Here is a 19,947-nt window from a genome sequence, read left to right on the forward strand (position 1 = left end):
TTTATTGCAAGAACGTTGATACTTTCATCGACCACAGATGTCATGTGTTGATTTCGACTTGGAGAAATATCAGAGGATTCATGCAAAGATGTACTGCGCTGGTCAATTTGATCACCTTCAATAGGTGATTGTATATTTTTTGTGTATAATTGTTCACAGTCTGAAGAAATATTTGCTGATACATGGACTTTTGATTCAATATCTGAAGTATTTGCCTTAGAATTTCCTTTAAGGTACTTATAAATATTCATGTGCTTTTTAGTTTCTTCAAGAACTTTTTCTTTTTCAGCTTTTCTTTTCCGATTTTCTGAACCAGAAAGCTTTTTTTTTTAATCATTTCCTTCTCTTCTGGCATGATTTAATAATTTGACAAATTATTGCTTGGACACTGCTCTATTTCGTGACCACAATATTCGATCTATAACAAATAAAGAAATTCACCTATCAGTAGACGTAACTAGAAGAAAACCTGAACTGAAAGATAAAAATGTTTTTCGCACCTACCAGAAAATTAAAATGTTGACACAGTCACGACACTCGTTTCACTCACAATTATTCAGCCACGAAAACATGACTGCTGCCTCCGACTCTTACTGACAATTACTGACATGCGGGTGCAAATCGTAGCGCTGCCAACATATGCAGTCTAACAAACATTGTGTGGCGCTGTATTATTTCATTAAGTTAGGGGAGAATTCTCTATGAATGCAGTGCATGCATTGCATGATCTATTAATTAATGTACATGAGTCATTAAGTCACAAATATTCGATATAAATACATTCGTATTAATTAAATCATAATGTAATGTATATTTCACAGTCTGTATTTTCTTTTATTTGGAGCGACCGGTAATTGCTGTTGTAAACGAGAGATGGTGCGGCTGCATGGGCTCTTCCTTGTAGCAGTTCTTGAAACAAATAAGAGAGGCGCTTTGGTAGAGCCCGTGCTAGCCCGCGTCAAACATGGATGGTTGCAGACAATACGAAGATTGCATTCAGCATGATTTCTCATCTGCTACCCCGAATTCATCGTGCATTCGTGAGATTAGCTACGTATGTTGAATGAGACTGATTAATATTTTAGTTTCACGAAATGGGTGATTGTAAATTGTAATTTTTTTTTTTACATGCGTTTAGTACGTGGCGCCCCTTGGGCCCCGGCACCCTGGGCGACCGCCCGAGTCGCCCCACCCTAAGGCTGGCGCTGCGTAACTGGATGTGTACGTACAAACGAGAACTGCATCTTCTGCTAGAATCCGCTTTATAGCGTCTAACTGTTTTTAGTCCTACAATGATCGGAAGCCCATAAGCCTACTTACAATTTGATACAGCTGTACTGGGGTATAATAAAATTAAAAGCATGCCAAAATGATTATCAGTTGCATAAGGCACCTCTTCTTATATGAAAAGAGGACTGTTAAGCAGAAGAGACTAACAAGCCGTTCTACCGTTTACATCGAGTATTGATCTTAAATTTTGTTGTAGTACTGTTGAACAGTAAGACTTCATAATAGAAAATTCCAGTAGAAGATGCAATTCTCGATAGTACATACACGCGCAGCTGCTATTTAAGAGATTTAGTAATGCATTTTGTCTGCTGAAGTGAGCGTGCGACCGAGTTCACACCACCTTCGTGAGTTACGCGCCGCGGCCTGTCTGTCTCGTGGGCCTTGTGAAAAAGCACCTACGACAATGATTTGAGTTGAACAATGGCAAGTCGATTTCAAAGTAAACCTGCAATACTGGAATAGCACTGTTTGTTTCTATTTCTTATTAACACCTTATTTCCTTCCGGCAAGATCTAAACTTACCAGAGCACTAGTCATAAGAAAATTATTGTTTTCCAGACTGGTCTAAAGTTAATGGGTGTAACTTTGCACTAGTATTAAAATCAAAATTTTACTCGAATAGCGCAAAATTAGTATACATTTTCATTCTTCCAAGCACTCAGTACCCATAGTCGTAAAATGTTATTTAATTATCTAATTAGAAACAATATATGGGAATGCAGTGCTGTGACACAGTACCAGATTTCCACATTATGCCCCCCCCCCAGTCATTAAATAAGTTTAACACCGGTAAATTAATTTAATACGAAACAAACTGTGCAAAATTCTCTTTTACCTCAAATTCTTTTCCATCTGCATCAATTCTCGTTGACAGTTTATTTCCTGTTTTTGGCTTAGAAGTAATTAATAAAATAAGTAAATAAATTTAATTGCGATAATAATAGCAATAAGTTAAAAATTGTTAAAACAAGTTTAAATTTCGTAATCAACCAATACGATTTAGATTTACACTCCACGAACAGTTCCTGAGAATTTGTGACAGCTGAAAAAGCGTAAATGTGGGGCTAGCCTAAAGCCCGGTCCACACGCAACGATCTGTCTGCGCAGACATCGGCGCAAATGTCTGTACATGCAAAAGATCGCTGCAAATGTGGAGTGTGCACACAACACAAACCCAAATCTACTACTCGCCCGCCATCTGTCGGTATAGAAAAGAAATATCAGTGGCTAGCAACTACGCTCACCGTAAACGTCAAAAATTTAATTCAGTTATTTTGAAATATAGAAATGGAGGAAGTTCTCTTGTGGTTTGTGTTCGCAACTTGTGCTGCAAAAAACATCCAGACCAACCGCAAGAAACAGAGAAAGCGGTCACAATGGTGTAGACATTGGCTGCTAAAGCGAAAGCAGTTTTCTCACGTAAATTTACTGCGAGAGTTGCAGGGCGAACCCAACGACTGGCTAAATTATTTGCGGATGGATGTCGAAACTTAAAATTATCTCTTAAAGCTTGTAACCCCTCATATTATGAGACAAAATACTTGTATAGAGAAGGGCAATTTCTCCATATGAACGGCTGGCGGTAACATTAAGATTCCTAGCAACAGGAAGGAGCTACAAGGACTTGGAATTTTCAACTGCAATATCGAAACAAGAGTTGAGTGAAATAATACCCGCAATTTTTCAATTAGAGCATTGTATGCTGCTGTCTTTTTGTCTCTGTCACTATATTCTTTACTTTAATCTTCCACAAACATTGGTGGTTTCTATATATTTCAATGAACTCACAAACTCTCGAGAACACTGACGAGTATCAGCCATTTTAATGCCCTGTGCGCACAAATACAAACACTAGACTGAGCAAACAGCTGTTTCACGCCAGATTTGCGGCGATCTCCTGTCCACACGCTCCAACTTATCTGCGCAGATGTGGTTTGAACCCACAGATTTGAGAGGTTTCGCTCAAACTCCAACTTCCAGGTTTGCACACACCTCAGGTTGGTGCAAATCTTCTGTTCACACGCAACGATCTGTCTGCGCAGATGTGATGTGCGCAGACATTTGCGCAGACAGATCGTTGCGTGTGGACGGGCCTTAATGTGTTGTCAGCTTTGGAAGAACACACACATGAACAAAGATAAACGACGGAGATAGCACTCCCGGGAAAAGTACAGACTACAGACGGCAGACTGCTTGACGGTCTAACTGGGCCCGTAATTTTACGGGGGTTAAAAGTGTCGAGAACCAAATGTGTCTATTGTGCTGTGTAATTTATTTTGTTTCTAGTATTTTCGAGAAGAGGAAAAATGTTACATCGGTTGACTGTACATCGATATATTGCAGCGATATGAACATCGATTATTAATGTCAATAAGACGCGGTGTGCACAGCGTAGCCGACAAAGCTAATTGTCAAAACATTTAAAATTACAAGATTTGAAATTTAGCTTGTATTTGTGTTATCAGTTTCGCAACGTTGATTGTTAGGAATTATTTAATTGTTAATGTTATATGAAGATGTCTGTCGCCGCAAATGTATTTACTTCTAAGCCAAAAACGGGAAATAAACTGTCAACGAGAATTGATGCAGATGGAAATGAAGTTGAGGTAAAAGAGAACTTTGCACAGTTTGATATGTATTAAATTAATTTACCGGTGGTGAACTTATTTAATGACGGGGGGACATAATGTGGAAATCTGGTACCATGTCACAGCATTACATTCCCATAGCCTATGTTGTTTCTAATTAGATTACATTCAACATTCATATCAATATGGACTTTGTGATTTATGAAACACATTTGATTCGAATTACGTGCTTCTGTTTAAGAAATTGTCAATGGTGAAGCTGTTGAAACGACACAACATTAATCTTTATCTAAATTTAACTTCACTTTCAGATCGGTACCCAACATTCCTAATTCCATTAGGGCCTAACTTCAAAAGTGAAGAGACCAGTAAAATACTCCTTATGCAATTTCAGTTGTTGGTATTGAGATTGGAACAATGGATAAGAAAAAAAAAAAAAGCATTGTGCAGGTTTTAATCATTGACAGAGCTACTTCCAGAATTCTGCATGAATATCATCACATAAAAATTTTTAACAAGTCTGGTAAATATTGGGTTTATGTTTTGATGAAAAGTTGGTTGCATTGCCACATCTCAGAGTTGAAAATTTCATGCAAAAAAAAAAAAAAAAATACTGAACATCATTAAGGATTACAAATGTGTCTGGAGAGGTGACATGGCTTGACTCCTGCAGTTTTTCCTGCATCTATTAGAATATGTTGCACTGCATATGGTGTATCAAAAGATATATGCTTCCCACATGTTCCACACCCACGAGAATACTCATTTTTTGGGTCTATGGAACGAAAACTTAATCTAATCTAGAGAGGAAATTAGGCTGGCATGCAGTGCCTACAGAACCAACTCAATATCCAGCCTGTGCACCGAGCCTGGCAAACCACCACTATCAACGAGGCAGCATCTTCTCATGGTGAGACATGCTTTGCAGCTCTTATTTTTCGCAGTCATTACTTTCATTAGATTCAATACTACAGTAACCCATCTTTTGGGTGGTGTTTGAACTCTAGCAGCAAACAACAAAACCACAAACAACCAAATCTGGACATGAAAATGCCTTGTTCATTGTAAGTGGCAGATGTAAGATAATGAATTGACAGGTCTTTATTGCAGATAATTAAAAGTCTCAATTATCTGCATACGGTGCTGGCAAACCTCCAGTGAACTATGGCAAAAATATTTTGGTTTTTGTGTTATTAAAAAACAAATATCCATCCATTTTGATAGCTAATTGCAACTGACATGTCATAAATAATACTGTAAAATATGGTCTTAAACATTTCATTATGATGTAGAGACATTATTTCTCAAAATCTATGTTGAATTTGGTTCCTCTGCATCAAATGTTCAGTCAGAGAGAGATTTTTCTCAGTTTGTGGAGATAGATTTTAAGGAAATATTATGACATATTTATTCAGGGTGGTTCTTGCTACTTACTACAGTTCACAGGCCTAAATACTGCTGGCCTGCCTTAAAGGCCTATTTTATTTCAAATAGTGAAGATGATTGATTGAGATTGACTTGGCAGGTTATGACATTACATGGGGAACATGATGTTGAAGAAACTGAACATTGTCTTCCCGAATGCTGTCTAAGTTTTCTGTAGCATAGTTTGCTCGTAATTCAAATCTGCTTTATAATCTGCTTCTGAAATCTCTGTCTTACCATTACATAATCAGTCTGAATCCTTCTGGTGTCTCCAGGTCTCTCTCACATGTAGAACCTTCTTTCATGATTCTTAAACCAAGTGTTAGTGATGGTTGAATTATGCTCCATGCAAAATTCTAGCAGGCAGCTTCCTCTTTCAATTCTTTCCCCCCAGCCCACGTTATCTTACAGTTTTTCCTTCTCTTACTTTTCCTTATCGAATTCTGATCCCCCATCACAAATAAATTTTTGTCTCCCTCAATTGTCTGAATACTTTCTTTTATCTCATCATACATTTCTTCAATCTCTTCTGCTGTTCATAGTAGCTTAACTACATTCCTATTTTCTTATTCATTATTAAACCTAATCCTGCAGTGTCCCTATTTGATTTTGTGTTTATAACCCTGTATTCGTCTGACCAGAAGTCCTGTTCCTCCTGCCACTGAAGTTCACTAATCCCCACTATATCTAACTTCAACGTATCAGTGTCCCTTTTTAAATATTCTAATATATGTGTCTGGTTAAGTGATCTTCACACTCCAATCCTAGAACACCAATTTTTTTTCTTCTTATGACGACATTCTCCTGAGTAGTCCCCACCTGAAGATTAAAATGAGGGTCTGTTTTACCCCTGGAATATTTTATCCAAGAGGTTGCCATCATCATTTAACCATATAGCAGAGCTGAATATACTTGGGAAAAATTATGGCTGGAGTTGCCCCTTGCTTTCAGCTGTTCACAGTTTCAACAGAAACACATTTGTTGTGGCTGCACCTTCAGTACAGCTATCTGTATTGCAGAGGCACACAAGCCACCACACTAATGGTATGATCCATGGTTCATGGAGGGTGGATTTTCGTGTTAATACAATACTGAAACAAAATTTTGATATGCATAGAAATTATAGGTGCAACAAATTGGTTATGAACAGCATATTGACCACATTATCATAGCCACCATATGTACAAAGTCAGCATCCACGACAGTAGTACCAGTTTATATATCAGCTAGCTCAGTAGATGATAAAGAGGTTGAAAGAAAATATTCATGAGGTAAAAGAAATTATTCAGATAGCTGAAGGGGAAGGAAATTGTGATGGGTACTGCAATCTGAGAAAAATAGTAGAACATGGCCTAGGGGAAAGGAGTAAAAGAGGAAGCTGCCTGTTAGAATTATGCACAGAACATAATTTAATACTTGCTAACAATTTATTTAAGGATCACGAAAGAATGCTGTGTGTGCGAAGAAGACCTAGAGACAATGGAAAGTTTCAGAGAGATTACATAAATTTTTTTTCCTCATGTCAGAATTGTGCTAAATATATACAATTAAATGTATAATTGTTCCCATAAAATCATAGTTATATGTACATGGATTATAAAAAATAAATTAACAAGACAAAACAGTTGACCAAATCTGCATTCAGATAACATTTCTTCAAACCTGAACCACACCTAGGGCATTGTCATTTGCAAGTTGTAAATCTTGTTCTGAGATTGAAAATGAACAGAGGCACAATGGATGGCTGTTTGTTCTTGGCCACATTTGCAGTTCCCATCCCCAGATATGAAGCTCCATGACTTAAAAGATGACTTAGCCCTGCCAACACTAGTTCTTATTTGCTTAAGGGACCTCCAAACACCCCAGTCCTCATTGTAACCAGATTGAAGATGTTCACACGGTTCCATCCACTCATGATGTTTGGAGCTCCACAATCAAGCCTTGCCTTATCTGGAGGTACTTCCAAAGACCTTGATGTCTAGAGGAAACTTATGCTTGATTTCAGCCCATGCTGAGTGTGTTGTTGGCCAAATAGTGGTTGAGCTTCAACAACCTCAGCCGTCAGTTGTTCTTGATCAGCAGTGACGTTTTGAAAAATACTTGGAATTGCAATAACTTTTTAACAGGTGTGGGTTTTAAGCATCCAGTGACCAACCTGCAAGCTTTGTTCAAGACAGTGCCCACGGTCTTGGCATGGATAGATCTTTGCCACACAGGGTATACATATTCTGGAGCAGAGAATCAGTGTTGTGGTTCTGATAGTAAGACAGAGATTTTGAACTGCAAAACATTTCCAGTGGCAGATGGGGACAGTGGTTTAAAACTGAAGAAGTAGCGGAAATGTAGGAAATTAAGGAGATGGGACCTTGATAAACTGAAAGAGTCAGAGGTTGTTGAGACAATCAAAGAAAGCATTAGGCAACAGTTAACTGAAATAGTGCTAAGGAGGAGAATAGATGACAAATGGGTAGCTTTGTGAGATGAAATAGTGCAGGCAGCAGATGGTCAAATAGGCAAAGTCCACTAGGAATCCTTGGATAACACACAATATATTGAATCTAATAGACAGAAGGAAAAGATACAAAAATGTAGGAAATGATGCATGCAAATGGGAATACAGACATAAAAAAAATTAGATTGTCTGAAAGTACAAAGCGACAAAGCAGAAATGACTATAAGAGAAATGCAAATCTGTAGCAGCATGTATGACTGTGGGAAAGATAGATGCCACTCTGGGACCACAACAACAATAGTGCTGTTTTATCTCTCAGGCAATTGACTGAGAAAATTAATGGTTCCAGCATTGAGTCACAGTCCAGCTTATAGTTTTAATCTATCAGGAAGTTTCAGACTGGCTGCAGGAAAGTGAAATTTCATCCATACATTCAAATTCAGCATGTAAACTGGTAACTACTCCATAGAGCACCCTTAAATCATCATCATCATCATCACATCATCTATCTCCTGGTTCATTCCTATTGTGTAGGGATGAAACATTAAAGAAAATCAGTAAAATGATAGTTCCGTGGTAGACTATGTGTCAGCAGTCCTGGTATGAGTTGTATGATCTGCACACCTTAAAATTACTATAAACTGTAAGTCAGATATCAGGTACAGGTATGTACTCATAATCTTTTGTGTATTGTGGTATGAAGTGCACTTCAATTACATGTTTGCTTCTTGGTGACAGTGTCACAAAGTTTAACATATAAAGTGACAGAACATTTGAACTGATTAAATTATGATTCTGTCACTTTAAATAACATATTTGATTCCGAAATACCCTCTTTTTTTTTTTTATTGAAAAAGGTAACAGGGCTCAGGTGTAGCAGATGAGGAAGAAAGTGATGAAAAATATTGCTGTGTGAACACAGTTGATATTAAAGAGAGAGGACACTTAAAAAACCTGCAAATAGATATGCCACTGGCTCATATAATATGCCATTAGAAGAGCTCAAAAATGTTAACTTGTTATGATGGAATGCTCAGTTAATGAAATATGTCCAGCTGGAGCATGCTACCTACACTGGTGTCCAAAATTAAAGCAGCAAACAGAAATTTTGCAAAGTTGCATTTATTTTGCCACAAAACAATATAAACAGGTGATAGTAAAGTAAAAACAATTTAAGGAGTACAGAACATATTCAACTGCAACATGCATAATGATAGACAAAAATGTTCTCAATTTTTTCTAAATTAACGGATTTAGACACACATTCTGAAAACTGGTTAATGTGTTCAGTACCGGGTGTGACCACCTCTGGCACCAATACAGGCATGACAGTGATGCTGCATGCTGTAAATGATGTCATCAATCTCATGTTGAGGCAATAACACCCATTCTTCCTGCAGAGACGCTCGCAAGTCTTGGAGAGTTGTTGGTGTGTCCCTACTGCATCCCAGATTTGCTCTATGGGATTCAAATCATGAGCAAGCATGCCACGCCATGTGTGCAAATTCTTCCATTTCTAAGAAAATATCAACCACCCATGCTCTTTGAAGTCTAACATTATCATCTGTCAGTACAAAGTCTGGGCCCATGGCACCTCACAACAACCCCACACAAGGTCCCAAGATTTCATCACGATACCTGACAGCAGTTAAACCTTGCCGATCCAACTGTAGAAGTTCGTGAATAAGTCATCTTGATGTTGGGGCTCTTTTGTCTGTGTTTGCTTTAACAATAACATATGTGTTTGAGTGGGGTCCACCTTTAGCAAAACACTATAGATACTGATAGACAGTGACAGTGACAACTCAAAACACTGAACTTGGCAATGAAGAAGATGACGAAAAAAGAAACCTTGCAGGTGAAAAAAAAGACACTATAAAAATTTAATACAGCAGGAAAATGACACCATGTGGTAAGTAGCCATAACAATAAGAAAACCCACTGATGATACTGCAATTGCAGTGATACATGTCTGGGACAAAAACAAAATAGTGTTTTGCTAAAGGCGGACCCCACTCAAAAACATATGTTATCATGAAGAAGTGTTCGAGTGGTCAACATAAGCCCTGCTCACACTATTAGGGGTCCTTCTCAGTATCAGTCTCTTTCCACAATGTTTGGGTTTGAAAACGTGTTCCACATTCCCTCCATATGTGAATCAGTCGAGACTCTCACTACAGATCAAATCGGGGCTCATCTGTGGAAAGAACTGTTTGACTGGCCAGGTGGCATGTTGACAGTTCCACTCTAGACATTCCCTTCTGTGAAAATGGATCAGAGGTACACATACAGCAGGTCTCCAACAACAAAGGCCATTCCACAGAAGCCTTCTATACGCCGTTTTACTCAATACAACAAGTCCAGTGGATGCTGGGAGGTCAGATGCCAGCTGCCTTGCAATACTAAAGCAGTGCCAACGTCCCCTTACTGTGAAATAACGGTTCTCTCTTTCTCTTGTCACACGTGGTCGGCCCTGCTCTTTTCTTCAGAATACAGTTCTGGTCTGTATGAACTGTTGCCACATCCCAAAAACAACAGAACAATTCATGTTAAGCCTTCGGGCCACATCAGTTTGTGACTGCCCTGCTTCTATTCTTCCTGTGTCCCTCCACTGCAGAGTGTCTGGTAGGCATCTTCACTGTCTGATACAGCACCATCTATGCCTGTGTACACATACAGCACCATCTATGACTGTGTACACAAAGATTGTGGGTTTGGACTACCCGGCAGGCACTACACACTTGATAGGTGCCCTGACATCATTGTTGGTGTGGTTAGTCACTGACCAGAATGCCATCTTCTGTGCAGAACACAATTGTGCGGACATGTTTGTAAACAGTTAGTATGATTACATCATGAAGTAGACATATGACAGGCAAATAGTGGTTTGATGCTTTAATTTTGGATACCAGTATATTTGAAATGCGTTCTTTAATGTCTTGATGACATTTGGTAGCTGTTGGCCTGCTTAATTATTTCAGTAGTCTCTCTTACTTTCACTGGTGCGAATGTGGCTGCTGAGCAGGCACAAATTGGGCTTCTACTTTAAAGTGGAGAAAATGGAAGAAGTACTTAGGTGCCAAAAGCATCTTTATGTGCTATACACACAGTGGTGTGCCACAGACATCTGGCGGGGAAGTGTCATTGTTTCCAGCCGCCTCCATGTTAAGGAAATGATGCCACGGACACAGTGGTGGCGTGGCTGCGAAAGGTTTACCACCTTACTTCATTTGTTAAGATGGAGGTGGCTTAGAGCAGTATCTTGTCTCCACCACATCACTGCCATATGCCCACACTGTGCCACTTCTGTGTGTATTGGACCTTACAGTAGCTTGAATTTGACAGCATAGCAGCAGAACCAGGCCACAATGGTGTGAGGTGATGATCTCTTTACCATTGTCAAGACAACCAAATAGAAAATATATGGGTGCTAATGAAAGGAAATGTCCAAATAATGCACATTCTGAATTGAATACGTGCAGAATTTATATGAGGAAGCCATTGAAAATGTTACAAAGGGCATTCAAAAAGTTTTGTACAGTCGTCTCTAATGTTTTTATTTTTTGCAGGACGAGAATGAAATATTTTTTGAACATATGTGGAACATTTAGCTATACATTGAGCCTGCTCAATGTAGCATCCATCAGCTGCGACACATGATGTAAATGCACTTTGGTAAAATTCTGGGGATTGACTTTTACACCATCGCTTGACACAGGAAATAAGGTCTTTCTTGCTATCAAATGTTTTACTGCACAGGTGGGCCTTCAGATGACCAAAGAGGTAAAAATAAGACGGAGCCAAGTCCGGACTGTATAGAGGATGAGGAACAATTTTCCAACCCATTTTCCTGATTTTCTGCTGCGTCATAAGGGCTGTAAGGGGTTTGGCATTGTCATGGTGTAGTCTGATGAGCTGACCCTGAAGCTGTGGTCTGTGGGTCTTGAGGCACGTCACAGCTTGTCTAAGTACAAACAGCAATGGTCCTGGTTAATTTTGGAGTAAGGTTCCAAAAAGTCATTGAAAATAACACCACACTGATCCCCAAAGAAGGAGGCCATCACCTTTTGGCCTGCTGTTCGTGAAAGTCTTGGTTTCTTCTTCCCAGGGGATTACAGATGACACCACTCCATGGATAGGGTTTTGCTTTCAGGTTCAGAAAAAAACAACCATGTTTCATCCTGGGTAATGACTCCGTCGAAACACTGTTTCCACTCTTCAGTAAAGGTCTTCATGAGACTCTTGCACACATTCTTCCTCATCGTTTTCATTTCTGTTGTCAATAATCTAGGCACCCAATATGCACAGGTTTTTCTGTCCCCTAGTGACCGTAGCAGTGATACCACACTACCCAGTGACAAATGAGTCATTTCAGCAAGCTGTTGTGTTGTCACACGTCTGCCATTTTGGATGATTTAATCAGTGGTCTCCTTATTCACATCACTCACAGCCATTGATGGTCTAGCGCATCATGGTTTGTCCAATAGAGGGAAATCACCTTCTTTAAACCTCTGCAACCACCGCTGGATACTGCTGCGATCCACTGTGCCCTCCCCATAAACAGGGAGCAACTTCCTGTGAATCGATGTGGCAGAGTCATTGCTGGTCTTTAAGAGGAACTCCATCACCGACTGTTGTTGCAACCTGACGTCTACTTCACTGTCCATTATGGCTCGCCTGTAAATAAAAGAAAATACTTCTATAGACCAACTTGTAGCTAAATGTTCCAAGTATGTTCACAAAAAATTTCATTCTCCTCCTGCAAAAAATAAAAAAAAATTAGAGATGATTCTGTAAAACTTTTTGAACGCCCTTTGTACTAAGGGAGACTGGGAAAATGTGTATGCAATGTTGCAAATTTGAAAGATAATAAATTCCTGAAAGAAAACATCCAAGGAAGCTGGCATTCCTGGAAATTACTGATGAATACTGAATTTTCAGCTGCTCTAGTTCTTTGGAAGGACAGTTAAGAAATAACAAATTACATGAACTGTCATCTGCCATGTTCCTTCTTTTGGCTAAGACTAGTGCACGCAATAACATGTTTCTACGCTCTCTTTCTGTCTCTTTATTTCCAGTGATCTATCAATATGTGACAGAACAGCTTCTGGGTGTATTTCACTGTGCTGGCATGTTTATCGATTTTAATTTCAGGGAGCTGGTGACCTGTATTTCCTGTATTGTATAGAGCTTAAACTAATATGCATAACTAATGAATGCTTAAATGTTCGTGTAATCAAAATAGTACTGTAATTTGACGGAGAAGCAGTAATAGTGTATTTTGCTCCAGTAGATCTAGTAATTTGCACTAAAATACATTAAACATGGTGATATAACTCACAACGTAAAAAAGTATGAGACGACACTTCCAGAATAAGTACATTTAATGATGTAACAGGACAATAGTTCACAATGGATACAGTGTATGGATTATGCACATGGCAAGACAGGTACAGTACAGTTCTTGCTAGCGTAGTAACTAGCACGATGAGTGAGAGCAGACTGAGGATGGTTGCTGTGCTGTGATTTCGTATGCAGACGGTGGGTCTTAGGTGGCACTGGGAGGTGTCTGCACAACCATCTTGCATGTTCACTTGGCCAAAGTGTCTCCCCATGGAAGCCACGGTTCGCAATAGTGAACACAGAATAACTGTAATGCCGTATGGTGCCAGTTGTGCAACGGTGTCTGATGTCTCGATCGTATCCCAGGGGGTTACCACATCCCTTCTTCCTTGGGAAAGCAACAAGCTACATCTCAGCAAATTGACCCGTGCCCGGCTGATCACCCGGGCAGTGCTCTGAACCAGGTCAATGTCTTTGAAAGTATCGGACGACCCCTCCAGTTTTACCAGCTCTCAGTTGGAGTGGATACAAGCATACAGCCAGAAGTTCCCTGGCTGGTAGCACTGCCAGAGTCTTGGTGACTCCAAAGCTGGACTCCATGTTCACATTAGGACCTGGCACAGAGGAGAGCTGCAATTGTGGGGCAAGGCCGGTACCACAGTCTAATCTTCTTCTTACATCTGGTCCACCTTGAGTGGACTATAAACAGAGGGAGGTGAGGTTGTGGCTGGGATTGGTGAATTGAACAGAGAACCAGAGAGCAGGAACAGAGTGGGAGTATGAGGGGAGATAGCAGAGGGTCCGGCAGAAGACAAATGAAAGTTAGCATTGCTGTAATGTGTGTCTGCTAGAGGGCCTGGAGGCAGCAGCAGTGGCAGTGGTTGGGTCCCCTGACACAGGTGGAGCTGATTTTGAGGATGTGTCACCATCCGGTCCCCTGTGGCCGGAGTGAACATGCAGCATCCCCAGTGCTGCTGGATTCCACTTGCCTTGATGTCAGGAGCCCTGTGCTCATACATGGCTGCCCAACCAGAAGCATGAAGACAGTGATGCTGATGGTCCAGGAGGCGCTGGCAGTTTGAGATATAGGAGCATGTGGGCCTGACAATGACCATAGTGAAGTTGCCCCGGACTCTTCCCCCACTGTTGGTGTGAACTGTTAGGAACTCAAAATAGTTTCAGCTGGAGGAACATCAGTCACATCTTTCTTCATCTGTGTATTAAAAGTTTGTATCAGTCTTTCAACCTCACCATTTGATTGTGCACTCATCAAAAATCTGGAACCGAAACTATGGTCCATTGTTCAACACAAGCATTAGAGGTGAAAATTCTGCTGAATGCCATGACCATAGCCTCTGCACTTATGGTCCACCAGTTGACCACCTTCAGAAAGTTGGAGTACACATCAAGGACAATCAGCCAGGTGGTCCCAGGAAGGGACCCATGAAGTCAATGTGAACCCACTCCCTCAGGCGTGAGGACATTGACCACGGTGAGAATGTTTGGTGGGGAGCATCTTGGTGTTGTTCACACTGGTGACAGTTGTGTATAAGATATTTGACCTGCCTGTCCATGCCCGACCAGTGCAAATGGTGCCAGGTGATCAGTTTAGTTTACGAGATATGCCAGTGACATTGGTGCAAGAGCCATAAGATTGTCAGGTGGAAAGGTTCCGGCTTGACTATCTTGAGGAAGCTGGTGATCTGTAGTTAGTAGGTGAGTCCCAACCGGGTATGAAGTTTAGCCAGACATGTTGTATTTACCACCGAACCTCCTGTAAGATGATATTCTTGACCATGACCGTGACCACATGGTCCACCCTGAAGGGAATAATATCCACCACCAGTTGAGCCTCTTTGTCCAACCGGAAACACAAGATCTTGTTTTGGTTGAACTCTGGATAAGAGCCCATCAGGAGACAGGACAGGGAGTCCATGTTGGCACGTTGAGTGATATTGCAGAAGGGAATGTTGTAATTGTATCTGCTGAGAAAGAGTGCCTAGCGCTGGAGTAGTTGGTAGTCCTCTCAGGTAGCTTTGCTGCAGTATGGAAGAGGGAGATCATTGGCTTATGATCTGTAATGAGATGAAACTTTGTTCACTATAGGAATACATGAAATTTCTTCAGCGCAAAGAAGATTGTGAGAGCATCTATTTTTATTTGTGAATCTCTCTTCTGCACAGCACTTAGTGTCTTTGATGCAAATGGGATCTGATGTTCAGAACCGTCCACATCTACATTCATGCTCATAAATTAAGGATAATTGCAGAATGTGGTGCCACACAATATGGCATTACTCAAAACTGGCACTAGTAGCATAGGCACATAGGGAACACACACGACACAAATCTGTAAGTCCACGATATTGGTGATAAGTTGAGAAAACCATCCCGAAACACATGTGCTACAAAACGCCACTGTTTCCTGCACATTTACCCTGACATCAATTTGGGATATGATCACCATGCACATGTACACAGGCCGCACAACGGGTTGGCATACTCAGGATCAGCTGGTCGAGCAGCTGCTGGGGTATAGCCTCCAATTCTTGCACCAGTGCCTGTCGGAGCTCCTGAAGTGTCGTAGGGGTTTGCAGATGTGCAGCGATACATTGACTGAGAGCATCCCAGACGTGTTCGATGGGGTTTAGGTCTGGAGAACAGGCAGGCCACTCCCCTCACCTTATATCTTCTGTTTCAAGGTACTCCTCCACGATGGCAGCTTTTTCAAGGTACTCCTCCAATCCCACCCCACACGATCAAACCATGACCTCCATACAGGTCCCTTTCAAGGACATTAAGGGGTTGGTATCTGGTTCCTGGTTCATGCCAGATGAAAACCCGGCAAGAATCACTGTTCAGACTGTACCTGGACACGTCCGTGAACATAACCTGGGACCACTGTTCCAATGACCATGTCCTGTGTTCTTGACACCAGGCTTTATGGGCTCTCCTGCAATCAGGGGTCAGTGGAATGCACCTTGCAGGTCTCCGGGCAAATAAACCATGTCTGTTCAGTCATCTGTAGACTGTGAGTCTGGAGACAACTGTTCCAGTGGCTGTGGTAAGGTCCCGAGCAAGGGTACCTGCAGTACTCCATGGCCGTCTGCGGGCACTGATGGTGAGATATCGGTCTTCTTGTGGTGTTGTACACTGTGGACATCCCGTACTGTAGCGCCTGGACACGTTTCCTGCCTGCTGGAATTGTTGCCATAATCTTGAATCACACTTTGTGGCACACGGAGGGCCCATGCTACGACCTACTGTGTTTGACCAGCCTCCAGTGGCCCTAATATTCTACCCCTCATAACATCACCAATATATGTTCTTTGAGCCATTTTCAACATGCAGTCACCATTAGCATGTCTGGAAATGTCTGGGCACTTACTCACTGCACCGTACTCTGACATGCACCAAAAACACCTCTGCACATGTGGACTGCTGCCAGCGCCACCGTGTGACGACAGCAGGTCAGATGCACCGCATGGTCATACCCCGAGATGATTTAAACCCGCAAACCGCCCACCAGAATGTTGTTTCACCGTGTATCAGCATTATCCTTAATTTATGAGCATGAGTGTCTATGTTCCAGGATGGCCCCCACGTTCCATTCAGAGGCATTCATCGGCACTTCTAGTTGTTCGCCTGGTTGAAATTTGGAGAGACATGGTGCCAGTAGAAGTGTGTGCTTCAGGGTCTTGAATGCTCGTTCCCATGCCTGTGACCAAACAAAACGCGCACCCTTCTTTCACAGATTGTTGAGCGTGTGCAGAATCTATGCTACATCTGGGGTAAATAGGCCGTAACACATTACTTTTCCGAAGAAGGAATGGAACTTTTTTTAAATCTGTGGCTCAAAGAAGTGCAGTGATTGCTTCACCAGCTTATGTGTGGGCCTAATACTATCGCTAGAGATGATATGTCCTAGGTATTCCCTTGATGGTGATGGTTGAGAGAGAGAGAGAGAGAGAGAGAGAGAGAGAGAGAGAGAGATTTTTAAGGTTGAATTCGAGGCTTATAGAGTGGAGGTGTACAACAGCTGCTTCAGGTTTCCTAAGCATACTTATGCTGTGGCCCCCATCAGCACAGTGTCATATAGGTAATTTATGCAGCCCAGAACATGCAGCAGTAGTTGCCTGAGGTACCTTCAAAATATTACTGGGGTCTGGCCACCCTGAAAACTAAGGATTTGAAATGATATAATTTTTGTGGTGTGTTGACCACAAGGACTTTCTGTGATTCCTCATTCAGTAGTAGTTTTAAGTAAGCTTCAGAAAGAGCGCCCTTTGAAAAATACTGGCCTTTCATGAGTACAGGGAAAATCTTGTCTGCCATCAGAATGGGATATGCATCAATCTCCAACTGGGTATTGACAGTAACCTCAAAGTCTCCACATCCTCCCAGGGGGCTTGGCACTCTTTGTCAGGTTCGTACTTGGCTACCACAGGGCCCCAGCCTTTGCAGCATCTTTTCCTTTCCATACTGCATGTCTGTCCAGTTGCTATTCTTTTCCCCTCCCTTGGGGAACATGCTGGGTGTTGTTGGGAAAGTTGTGCATTGTCAGTTACTGACGTTAGAAAAGTCTCACCACTGTTTTTTGCTCCCTTTTCCTTTCTTTTTTTCCCTTCTCCTCTCGTTCCTCCGCTTTGGCTTTTGAGGTTCCTCTCTTTCTTCCTCCTTCCTGTGTGCTCCTGAAGGCTGGCCCATGTGTCTGACATGTAACAGGTGACTTGATAATGCGTAATTCCCAGCCCCAGGTCGACAGGTAGGGTTCGCACGTACCACGTGGCACAGGCCAGGCCCAGGGAAAGGTGATTGCCTGAGTTTCAACCTTCCCAAATTGCTGATTGGTCCCTCTTTCAGGTGTTCAGGAGGTGTGACCTGAGGTGTGAACAATCACCTAAGGTGGGTGCACCCCTTGTGAAAGGAGCGCACCATCGGAGACGCTGGCAATCATGGGGGATTTCCTTGCAGTGAGGCTAACGATTCAAAGACCCTTCCCGCTGCACCGCGGTTCTTTGTGGTCTTACGTACTGAAGACCGTCAGTCCTTCACCACGGTAAATCTATTTATTATTCAGAAAGCTGTTGATGCAATTGCTGGCCCTGTGAAATCCTACTTTCATTTATGGAATGGCACTTTGCTTTTGGAGACTACTTCTGATACTCAAGCACAAGAATTGCTTGCCTCCTTGCTTCTCCACAGCTACGATGTTCGTGTTGAGGCCCGTAGAACTTAGAATTCTTCCTGTGGTGTTATTTACACTAGGTTGCTCGACAGTCTAATCGAGGCCAAAATCCAATCTGATGTCTCTGATCAGGTTGTCATTGCCATCCATCGGGTGATGAAAAAGGTAGATTCCTCCTTAGTGCCCACCCGCACTTTTTTTCTCATCTTTGATAGAGTCGTGCTTCCATCCAAAATCAAGGCAGGCTATGAAATTATCACAGTCTGGCTGTACATTCCAAACTTGATGCGCTGCTACCAGTGTCATCATTTCAACCACACTAGAACCTCTTGTCGACACACAGCCAAATGTGTAATGTGTGATTGGGATACACAAAAGGGTGATTAACCGCGCCCTTCTCCCCGCTGTATCAACTGAAATGGCAGCCATGCTGCCACTTCTCAGGATTGCCCCATGTATCTTGATGAGTGGGCTGCCCAAGAAATTCGGGTACCGGAAAAAGTGCCTTACCTAGTCGCACGCAAGTTATTCGGCTCTGAGGTTGTGTTGTTTGTTATATGCCACTAAAGTCAGGCTTAGGTAACATCTTCAATCTCCTGCCAACAAACACATCTGAACTTCTTTAATCAATTAATGTAGAGGAAGATCATAAGGCAGTGGTAGCAAAGCAACTATGAACATGGGTTTTACAAGGATTGTTAAGAAAGGCAGGAAAATATTTTTGCTTAATAAAGGTGAGAGCGAACAAATTGTAGTGTATCTAAGCAATCAGTATCACATATTCAGTGTTGAGGATGAAGATATGGAGCAAAAATGGAAAAAATTCAAAAGCATCATTCAATATGCTTTAGACAAATATGTTCTGAGCATCTTAAGGGATGGGAAAGACCCTTTGTCATTTAATAATTGTGTTAGGAAACTGCTTCATCAGGATTCAAGATAAGTCAAAACCTACCTGCCAAAAATAAAAGGCTGTACAAAGTGAAAACAGGCTCAAGGGATGCAATAAAAGAGCCTTTTGGTGACTCTGAAAGTAAAATTTTCACAACGCTGCTGAGTAAAACCCCAAGAGATTTTGGTTTTACACAAAATCAATTATCTGCCGAAATTCTCTATTCATTCCTTCAGTGACCCTGCTGGCACCAAAATGGAAGAAGCAGAGAGAAGGCTAAAATACTGAGTTCACTCTTCTAAAATTATTTCCCCACAGACGATTGTAACATGGCCTCTCATGTGAATCATCGTACAAATGCAAAAATGGTAGATATTGAGATAATCAATCACGGAATAGAAAAGCAACGGAATCACTTAGTAGTGGAAAGGTGTCAGGACCAGATGAGATGTCTGTACAATTCTACACAGACTATACAAAAGAACTTGCTCCTCTTCCATCAGCAGTTTATCATAAACTGCTGGAGCTACAAAAGCTAACTAGCACTGGAAAAAAGTGCAGGTCACTTCTGTTTTCAAGAAGGGTCATGGATAGATGCACATAATTATAGCCCTATGTTGTTGATGTCAATCGGTTGTAGAATTATGGAACATGTTTTATGCTCAATACTTATGACATTTTTGGAGATGAAAAACTCTTCCACAAAAATCAGCTTGGATTCTGCAAACAGAGATCTTGCGAATCTCAGCTCGCTCTGTTCCTCCATGAGA

At 41.5% G+C, this 19,947-nt stretch overlaps 1 protein-coding gene across 2 annotated transcripts in view; it reads left to right on the forward strand.

Moving 5' to 3' along the window:
• The first annotated feature begins 3,586 nt into the window (after window positions 1–3,586).
• LOC124612862 (coiled-coil domain-containing protein 93) overlaps window positions 3,587–19,947 on the forward strand; it is an 82,419-nt gene continuing 66,058 nt past the window's right edge. The window contains exon 1 of one of the 2 annotated variants that reach the window (XM_047141293.1): window positions 3,587–3,896. In XM_047141293.1, coding sequence (XP_046997249.1) covers window positions 3,801–3,896 — 96 coding nt within the window. In that variant the 5' untranslated portion in view covers window positions 3,587–3,800. The remainder of the gene's footprint in view (window positions 3,897–19,947) is intronic. The other variant, XM_047141292.1, reaches the window with a different exon arrangement.

Source organism: Schistocerca americana, chromosome 4, assembly GCF_021461395.2.
Source record: "Schistocerca americana isolate TAMUIC-IGC-003095 chromosome 4, iqSchAmer2.1, whole genome shotgun sequence".
NCBI classification, from domain to species: Eukaryota; Metazoa; Arthropoda; class Insecta; order Orthoptera; family Acrididae; genus Schistocerca; species Schistocerca americana.